The 10,746-nt window shown below is 40.2% G+C and overlaps 1 protein-coding gene across 2 annotated transcripts in view; it reads left to right on the top strand.

The window, feature by feature from the left end:
* PTPRB (protein tyrosine phosphatase, receptor type B) overlaps positions 1-10,746 on the top strand; it is a 125,342-nt gene that overhangs the window by 1,484 nt on the left and 113,112 nt on the right. For both annotated transcript variants that reach the window (XM_023518636.1, XM_003798935.3), the window contains exon 2: positions 160-555. In XM_023518636.1, coding sequence (XP_023374404.1) covers positions 160-555 — 396 coding nt within the window. The remainder of the gene's footprint in view (positions 1-159; positions 556-10,746) is intronic.

The following is a 10,746-nucleotide window of genomic DNA, read 5'->3' as shown; positions in this document are numbered from 1 at the left end:
GGTCTTGCTCTCTGGACGTAGCTGGTGTGTGGTGGTGGTCTTGCTCTCTGGACGTAGCTGGTGTGTGGTGGTGGTCTTGCTCTCTGGACGTAGCTCATGTGTGGAGGTGGTCTTGCTCTCTGGTGGCCCTTACAATTTGCTGCTCTTTTCATCTTCCAGAGGGGTTTCAAATTGTCCATGTCCAGAAACAGCAGTGTCTTTTCATCAATGAGAAAGTGGTCGTGGGCTCATGCAACAGGACCATTCAGAACCAGCAGTGGAGGTGGACTACGGACGGAAAGCTCCTGCATGTTAAGTCTGCACTCTGCCTGGCTGTCTCCAATTCCTCCCAGGGCCCTTCCCGTTCAGCCATCTTGGCCCACTGCTCCCAGGCGCCCCCATGGACCTGCTATGACCAGGAAGGGTTCCTGGAGGTGGAAAATACCTCTCTCTTTCTCAAGAAACAAGGCCCCAGGGTGGTGGTCAAGAAGGGCAGAAAATACCTTCATAGCTGGATGAAAATTTATGTCAACAAAGAAGGAAATCTGGCCAATGAAAGCCTCTGCTTAAAAAAAGGTGAGCTGTTTGTTTAGAGTCAATTCTGAAAGTCCTTCTGCTAAATGTCTTGTTTTTTTATATTCAAGGGAAGTCCACGTGCACCAACATTCTTCCTACAGGAGATTCATAAGCTGATGGAAGTGGACTGTGTGGTGCCCAGTGATAGGAAACTTCATTATTTGCATTACAATAAGCCCAGCATTCTCTTCTGTCTGGTGCTTGTTCAACTCTTTCTTCCTTTTTTTTTTCTTCTTTTGTTATTTGTTAATTCAGCATATATTTCTTGAGTTTCTCTTTTGTTCCAGACATCATGGTTAAGTACCATTAGATGTAGACATACAGATCTAAGCATATGTAATGACTAAACTCAATGATCAGGAAATTATTAGATTCTGTTGACATAGACCCTTCCATGAGGAAATTATTAGATTCTGTTGACATAGACATTTCTATGAGGAACTATTGCAATATCAATATGGTGCTTGATAAGACAGGGAAGATATTAAGTTGTACTTTTGCAGATTTCATATTTAAGGGTGGTTATCTTTTGGCAGTAACTTGCTTTTAAAATGGTAATAACCAATGTGCCATAGAGTTGTCTGCTTTGTTGACTGTTCATGGGTGTAGATGCATATAAACACTTGTGTACACAGGCACATGGCTCTAGTGCATAGTTTAGTCCTGATGTACGAATTGTTGCTTGAGGAATATCCTATACGGAGGTGAATCTTCTCTTTAAGTTAATTTTATTGCATATGTACTACTCTATGAGAGGTTAGCTTTAGGAATTCATGAAAAGATAAACTAACACAGTCACAATAGATTAGGCACCAATGGACCTTTCAAATCGTGGAATAAATTATCTAGAAATGAAACCCCTCGTGAAAGAGACTGAAATCTGTCAAGTTTAAGTAAATTGCCCAGAGTAAATTAGTAACAGAGCTATGATTAGAACCCAAACTTCTCAACCCCTTATCCAGTGCACATTGCATTGTGCCAGTGGTCTCCAAACATTTGACCACTGACTTTTGAAAGATTCTGGACCTGAGGAAGAAAGATTATTCCAAGGCACAAAACAAAGGAAAACGGAATCCCCGTTCTATAGAAATCATGTGGTCTTTATTCCCACCTGGATGCAGGGGAGTGTGAAATCAAGAAAGGCATTCCACGCGTGGGTTATGGTGGATGGGGATTTAAAGGGTCAGAGAGGGCAGCAATTGGTGGCATTCCTATTTCCTGGGAGGGACATAAACCTGACGCTGCCTGGGTGGGGAAAGTTTATTTGGGCAGGTACACTTGAGTCTATCAACTTCTGCTCAACTGATTGACTATGTAAGGATCATAGAGAGGGAGGAAAAGGGAGGACTTGTCAAAATACTAATTCCTAGGATTCCTTCTCCCATTTTCTCCTCTATAACCATCTTCAAGATTCTGCCTCAAGAAATCTGGATTTGTTCATAACACATGATGTATTTTAAAAAGTTTCCCGGACAATTCTGATCCACAATCCTATTTGGGGATCAGCATCCACTGCAGCCTTAAGTCTAATTCTTAAGTTGCTTTGGGCGCTCTATGAGTCTTTCCACCATGCTAACCTTTGGACAGTTTTCTGTCAGTCATTTATTTCATTAATTAAGCATTAATTTATTTTGGAAATAGAGTATCACTCTATCGGCTTGGGTAGAGTGCTGTGGTGTCATCATAGCTCACAGTAACCTCAAACTCTTGGGCCCAAGCCATCCTCTTGCCTCACAGCCTCAAAAGTAGCTGGGACTGCAGGTGTCTGCCACAATGCCCAGTTGATTTTTCTATTTTTAGTAGAGACAGGATCTCGCTCATGCTCAGACTGGTCTTGAACTCTTGAACTCAAGCTGTCAGCCCACCTTGGCCTCCCACTGTGCTGGGATTACAGGAGCCACACCTCCACCCCCAGTCCTAAACAAGTACTTAATTAGGTGCCAATTGACTGCAGGAGACTCTTCCACAACTGAAGTCAAGAGTTATAGACCTTGTTCTTATTTATATCATTTCTGGCTATGAGAATAAGATAAAAAATATAAAAGTGAATTAAGAAATTTGACTTTATCAAAAAAATATGCAGCATATAGCACCAAGTTGTACAATTCTTTTCCTGTGGTTCATCTCTTGAGGCCTTTCCTAAATAACACAGAAACATTATAAATACTACATTACAGTTTTATTATTATATATAGGAAGTGAGATTAATTTCCAATTCCCAATCAAACTTATGTAAGATTCTTTGATTGGAACTTTTAAAAAGGTAGATATCAGCTCAGCGCTCATAGCTCAGTGAGTAGGATGCCAGCCACAGGCCAGGCATCCAGCTACTCGGGAGGCTGAGGCAAGAAAATCACTTAAGCCCAAGAGTTTAAGGTTACTGTGAGCTGTGACACTACAGCGCTCTACAGACGGCAGCATAGTGAGACTCAACATAGAAAATAATTTATGACAAAACTCTCTTCTTTGACCCCTGTAATGAATTGTGTCCAGCGATGGACTCCACTTCAAGAATACAGTGTATAGAATAGTCCGTTTGTAATTAATCACCCAACACCATAACTAAAGTATGCTTAATAATGTGTTTTGAAAAAAAAGTATTTCTAGGAAAAAAAAAAACAGTTAAAAACAGGTACCAAAATAACCTCTATATTTGAGTACACATAAATAAATACATACTTTGGCTTTAACACAATTATGGACTAATAGCCACATTTTTCTGCTCCACTGTAAACTTAACCATTGATTAAAGATTAAGATGGATATTTGTGGACCCATAGCTTGGAGCTTCACTGATTTGCGAGAGAAACCACTGTGAAAAACTAACCAAAATGCAGCACAAATGTGGTAGTTGTATGTCCATAGGATGTGAGTTTAAAATCTGAACTGGATGTTTCATATTTTATAAATGAAACTCTAATGATGTCATTCAAGTATTCTCATGATATTTAGCTAACAATATGTGCCAGAGCTCGTGGTTGGGTTGCAGGACCTATACAAGTGGTTCTCAGCCCAAGCCACACACTGGACTCACACCGTAGCACTTAAACAATATTAGCGAATGGAGCCTGGGCTTTATCCTCCAGGCCAATTAAATCAGGCCTTGCATTTTTACAGTGCTTCGTAGGTAATTCTCATGTGCAGCTAAGTTTGGGAATCACTAAATATATTTTATTCCCTGGGTAATGGGGAAGCCAGATAAGTAAATAGTAATTACAACAGAGTGTAAATAGGAGAAAGCTCTCCTGCCTCCAACACATATCCTTGCTAGCATATCACATTAAGCACCTGTTCCTTATACAAGTTTTCAAGGATAATTTTTAAGTTGCATGTTTTGTAAATAGTCTTTTGAGTAACTGCTAGGTTTTGTCATAATTTAGCTATCTCCATTCTCATTCAACTACCTTGTTTCTTCCTGATTAAATTAACAAATGTTTCAATTTCTAGAGAATGTTGACTATTAGAATTATAGGGGGCAGGTGTGGTAGCTCACACCTGTAATTCCAGCACTCCGGAAGGCTGAGGCGGGAGGGTTGCTTGAGCTCAGGAGTTTGATACCAGCCTGAGCAAGAGACTCTGTCTCTAATAAAAATAGAAAAAGTAGCCAGACATTATGGCAGGTGCCTGTAATCCCAGCTACTCAGGAGGCTGAGGCAAGAGGATTATTCAAACCCAAGAGTTTGACATTGTGAGCTATGATGCCATGGCACTCTACCCAGGTGACAGAGTGAGACTCTGTCTCAAAAAAAAAGAGAATTATAGGGAAAAATGAACAATAATGCTTTAAGATCTACTTTGGGGAATGCCAACTTTAAAGTCATGACTATTGCCTATTCCATCCAAGCTAAGTTTTAGACTCACCATCAAAAGTTATGATCACATCTACTCCAGCAAGGAATATCTTGGCCTCAAGCAGACAACATGGGGCCCAGTGGCCCAAGTACTGAAGTTTTATGGATCTACCTAATTGGGAAAATAACTCGTTCCTTGGCTTCCATGTCTATATGGAAAAAAGGGAAATTTACTCAAAGGAAATCACTGATGTGCTAGCAGATCTTCACCAATAATCTTTGACAGGGGAATACTGAGGCATTGAAATTTGACATTGGGTTCACCATCACCAGCACAAATCCATGGACAGACAGACTGTCCACGTCATTCTAAGACTTCCAGGGGAAGGGTGAAAATTTACTTCCATGGTTTGGATACATTTTCCAAGCGATGTCGAGTCTCCTAACATGTATAAAAAGCTGTATGATTGTCTAAAGATTACTTTCATTCCCATGGTTCATGTTATAAAGAGAGTAAGTTGAATTACATATGTGTCACAGCCCACAGCTCTCACCACTTGTCAGGGTCCAGGACTGGCCAGCTCTCGGCCTGGCTTAACTAGGTTCTGGACATGGTTCCAGATGCAGACCTCTAAGCTACCTTGCTCAGGAACAATTTCTCTTAGGTGCTTGAGGGCTATCTACTTTAGCAGGAGAGAGAGAAGGGCTTAGACAGAGTAAAGCAGTCTTTTTAGAAAGATAGATCTTAGTCTTTAGCAGAGGTTAGTGATGTTCAGCAGAGATGGACGCCATGCTGGCGTTCTGCAGGCAGGAGAGGAGACAGAGTCAGAGTAAGTGGGTCTGCGATAGAATGCGCATGCTCCCCACTACCTTCTCCTCCAGCCTCTCAACATCACAAGTGTGATGTTGCCAATTCATCAATGCCCTCAAAGCTCTTGTGGTTATTAGGAGAGCCAAACCCCTCTCCATGCCCTTTTCACCAAGGTGTTCCGTTATTGAGCTACACAGGTATTTCTGGTAACTCCACTCCTCCTAGCTGTAGGCTATATGGGCTGCTACACATATGCCAGCCAGTCATACCACATTTATTCAGCACCTACTTCAAGATTCACTCATTCAAATCTCATATTTATCTGAAGGCAGGTAAATTTTTGCAGGAAAATTCTCACATCTCCCTGATATGGCTGAGCTGCTGAAATTCCTAAAAGCTATTTTGCTGATGAAATAAACCATATTGTTGGCAGGCTTGATATAATTACGGGTTAAAGTAATTGTTTAATTGTAGTAATTTGGGAGAGGGAAAAAACGCACAAGCATTGTAAAAGATAAGCAATCATATTCACTCTTGGGAGAAAAGGAATATTTTGTTGGTTTTGGGGGGGGTGTTGTTTTTGTTGTTGTTGTTATTTTTAAAACAGAGTCTTACTCTATTGTCCCAGGCTAGAGTGCCCTGGTGTCATAGCGCACAGCAACTTTGAACTCCTGGGCTCAAGCTCCTTGCCTCAGCCTCCTGAGTAGCTAGGACTACAGGCGTGTGCCATGATGCCCGGCTAGTTTTTCTGGGGTTTTTGTTTGTTTGTTTGTTTGTTTTTTAATACAGATGGGGTCTTTCTTTTGCTCAGGCTGGTCTCAAAACTCCTGAGCTCAAGCAATACCTCCTCAGCCTCCCAGAGTGCCAGGATTACAGGCGTGAGCCACCGCGCCCATCTAGGAGAAAAGGTTTTAATAGAAGTTTTTCCTTCTGTGGCAGGCAGAGGTACTTGTAAATACAAAGTGTTTAGGAGGGAAAATGACACAACAGAAAGTTCTGTGTGTTCTGTGCGTACAGATCCCACTTTGATCAGATTATCTGTCACCGTCATTGTGGATTTGATTTCTCAGTGCGTCATAATGACAACATGGCCCTTGTAGTGGAGAATTTTTTGAAATATACTATTTTAAAATAATATCAGCCTGTGGCATGTCGATGAATGCTTCAGGAACACCCAGGGCCTCACGGGACTCGCATGTCACTCCCCTGGGCTTTTCTTTCTCCATTGGAAAAAAAAAGTAAAATAACATAATAGATTTTCATGTGGCCTTAAAATTCTAATTTTTACTGATGTGTGAAAAAATTAGAAAAGTTTCTTTGACTCTAAAGATTTTTTTTTTATCTTCAAAGAAATTAAGTTATTCTGTGACCCTAAAACTATTATGGCCCCTTGGCACAGTGCCCATCATGCCTAATGGACTGGTCAGTTCTGGGCGTGTCAGGTTATTCACTCCCCTCATCTCCCCTTTCCCCAACTGTTCAGCCTCTGGTTCAGCATCTTCCTCCCACCTCTTAACAGCCCTGAACTTACAAGCCATTCTTCCTCCTCCATCAGAGAGGATTTCCTTCTCTGCTATCTCATCCTTTCCCCAAAAGAAAATATGGGGCATTGGAATAAAACAGGTATTAAGTCATTAAATATGAAATGTCTGATATCGAATCAAAAGTTTAGTTATATCTCAGATAAGCAGCAGTGTGGTTCACCGAAGTGTGCGCCTAACCTGTTGACGCCTCTTGCCATCTTAGTGGTGGCTGTGTGCGCCAGCAGTGAAGACGCCTGGGAGTGGGTGGCGGTGAAATCACAAAAGCCATTCCACAGCTCATTGAGACTTGAATATTTTTCCTTGCAAGAAGTGGTCCTAAGCCTGGAAGAAGATTAGAATCACCAGAACTGAACTCAAACCCTCACCATACTGTGCGTTCACCAGCCACATCCTCCCCGTCAGTTCGTTGGCATTTCAAGCTGTCTGCCCTGCACTGGTTCCACAACAGAACCCATATTCGAAAATAACATGAATTCTTGACTTATCTATGGCTTCCAAAAAATTTCTCTAAAGAAACTTTGGAAGATAATCACAAGCCAAGACATATGTTTAAAAGACTTCACAATAAAAGTCAAAGTGAAATGCCCAGGGTATCAACTATCAGACTTGGTACTTAGGTCAGACATTTCATACTTATAACTTATACATCTTCATAGGGCACCTACAGTGCAGTTATTGAGTGATGATTAGCTATTGGAAAGTGTTTCTTTAACTTAGTCTTTTAATTATTTTTTCAATCTAAATTTTTTGCTTATAATATGCTTTGGTGCTTTATTATGTTATGCCTTGGTGTCAATTTCTATTTATTAATTTTACTTTATTTCTAATCCTGAATATTTATCATTATTATTATTATTTTTTGAGACAGAGTCTCATTCTGTCACTCTGGGCATAAGGCTGTGGCATCACAACTCACAGTAAACTCAGACTCTTAGTTTCAAGCAATCCTCTTGTCTCAGCCTCCCAAGTACCTGGAACTACAGGTGCCTACCCCAATGCCCTGCTAATTTTTCTATTTTTAGTAGAGACAAGGTCTTGCTCTTGCTCAGGTTGGTCTTGAACTCCTGAGCTCAGGTGATCCACCTGCCTCAGTCTTCCAGAGTGCTAGCATTACAGATGTGAGCCACCTCACCCGGCCTAATCCTGAATTGTTTTTAAACAACTTACATATGCTTTATTTTTTCCCCTGAAGAGTCTTACTCTGTCACTCAGGCTAGAGTTCATGCTGTCATCATAGTTCACGGCAACCTCAAACTCTTGGACTCAAGTAATCCTCCTGCCTCAACCTACTGAATAGCTGGGACTACAGGTACCTGCCACAACGCCTAGGTAGTCTTTCTGTTTTTAGTAGAGATGGAGAGCTCACTCTTGTTCAGGTCGATCTCAAACTCCTGAGCTTAAGAGATCCACCTGCCTAGGCCTCCCAGAGGGCTAAGATTACAGTAGTAAGCCATCATGCCCGGCCTAGATATGTATTTTTTAAATGTACTCTTTATTTCACTGATACCATTTTCTGAAATGGTAGCTATCCTTTTAACCATTTCCTGTAATTATTTAGACGACTGTAATTCCTGTTCTTTCACTTTACCTTCATTCTGGTCTAATTGTGTGTGTGTGTGTGTGTTGCAGTCATCCCTTATTGTCTGTTGGGGATTGGTTCCTGGACTCCCTGCAAATACCAAAATCCAGGGAGGCTCAAGTCCCTTAAATAAAATGGTGTAGTGTTTGCATATAACCTGTGCCCATTCTCTTGTATGCTTTAAATCATCTCTAGATTACTTATGATACCTAATACAATGTAGAAAGTTATTCTGTAGTGTTAAGAGAACAACGACAAGAATGAAGTCTTCTCATGTTCACTACAGGTTCATCATCCCTTATTATGTGTCTATTCTTGATTACTGATTGATTGAATCCACTGATGTATCTCTGAACCCAGACATACAAAGGGCAAGCCAGATAGATGGATAGACAGATAGTAGGCTGATGGATAGATCTATGTATATCATTGTTTTCTAAAGTATCTTCTGTTTTATTTATCTCTTTTCGGAATGATTTATTCACTTTTAAAAGGAATACTATCTTTTGCATCTTCCTACAAAATAGAAAGTACCAACATATTAAAATTTTCTTTACCCAAAATGAGTCTATTCAAGTTGTTTTGGTTTCAACATGCTTAAAAGTTATTTATATCATTTAAAGAAAATAAAGTAACAAATCTCTTATTATCATTGTACAAAAATCCCATTTCTATTATTATTTCAGGGCCAATTATAGATTAATTAATAACCTAAAATACACATTGCTCTTTTAAAAATGCAGTCAAAAAATGGTCTTACTTTGCATCTATAAAAGGTGCTATGTGGGGCGGCGCCTGTGGCTCAAAGGAGTAAGGTGCCGGCCCCATATACTGAAGGAGGCAGGTTCAAACCCGGCCCCAGTCAAAAAAAAAAAGGTGCTATGTGTAACCTAAGGGCTAAAACTTTTTTTTTCTTTCTTTTTTTTTTTTTTTATTGAATGGTAACTATGTACATCAATGCACTTCTGGGGTACAGTGTGGGGTTTTCACATGCAATCTGAAATACTTCCATCAAACTGGTCAACACAGCCTTCATGTCATTTTCTCAGTTATTGCTTTAAAACGTTCACATTCTACTCTTAGAAAGATTCACCTGTACCCCTATAAGGTAAACCTCAGAAGTGATCCCTCCAAACCCCCTCCCTCCACCCATTCCCCCCCCTTCTCCCTCCCCCCTCCCAAACTTTTTATATTATACCCAGCATGGTCCACCTTACCTTGAATTGTGTTCTAGGAGGAATTGCATTATAATGTGGAAACGATGTTGGAGCAATGGTACAATAAGGCTTTTAAAAATAGCTTTAACATATTGTTCCATTGTGTAAAAACTTTTCCTTGCATTTGTCAAAACATCTTGCTCTTTTATGAAGTGGGAAAAGCATATACAATTTTAAAGGACATTGGAAGAATTCATAGGCACCAAAATATCCAAAGATCTACTACTTTTGATATAATTTCATAGCACCTATTTCAACAAAGAGTTCAGGAGATAGAAAAATAAACTTATTTTGATCACCTTATATATTTTTATAATGGCTTTCCTTTCCTCCTATTTTATAATCCTTCAATACCTACATAAGAAATGATTAGGCCAGGCACAGTGACTCACACCTGTAATCCTAGCACTTGGGAGGCCGAGGCAGGTGGATTGTCTAAGCTCATGCATTTGAGACCAGCCTGAGCAAGAGTAAGTCCCCATTGTTAAAAATAGCTGGGTATGGCTTGGCACCTGTGCCTCAAGTGGCTAAGGCGCCAGCCACGTACACCCAAGGTGGCGGGTTCGAATCCAGCCCAGGCCTGCCAAACAACAATGACGGCTGCAACCAAAAAAATAAAAAATAGCAGGGCGTTGTGGCGGGTGCCTGTGGTCCCAGCTACTTGGGAGGCTGAGGCAGGAAACTCGCTTGAGCCCAGGAGTTGGAGGTTGCTGTGAGCTGAAATGCCATGGCACTCTACCAAGGGGGACAGCTTGAGGCTCCTGTCTCAAAAAAAAAAAAAGCTACAGTGAACTAGAAATCCCACCACTGTACTCTAGCCTGGACAATAGAGCAAGACCCTAGCTGGAAACAAAAAAAAGAATACAAAAAAAAAAAAAAAGAATACCAATTATTAAGATGTTCCTTTTAAATATTAATGTCTGGACTTAACTTTACACAGAAGGTGCTAATGTATAATTTATATGTACATTTGTACAAAAGTACAATGACATGCATCCACCAGAATAGTATCACACAGAGTATTTTCATTGCCCTAACACTCCTATATGCTCCACCTATTCATCCCTTCTAATCTACCCTTCCTGCCTTTAACATTAATTTTTCTTTATGTTGCTAAATACTTTTCCCTGGGCATTTTATTTATTCTGGTTTTTCATATAGTCTAACCAGTTAAGTATGTTCTTATTTTGTTGCTTATTTTCTCAAAAATTACTAATACATTTTATGTAATCTAAAATACATACATCAC

The sequence above is a fragment of the Otolemur garnettii genome, unplaced genomic scaffold (genome assembly GCF_000181295.1).
Source record: "Otolemur garnettii isolate 467f Iridium unplaced genomic scaffold, OtoGar3 scaffold00143, whole genome shotgun sequence".
NCBI classification, from domain to species: domain Eukaryota; kingdom Metazoa; phylum Chordata; class Mammalia; order Primates; family Galagidae; genus Otolemur; species Otolemur garnettii.
The sequence above is the reverse complement of the archived record's forward strand: the minus strand, read 5'-3'. Positions and strand labels throughout refer to the sequence as shown.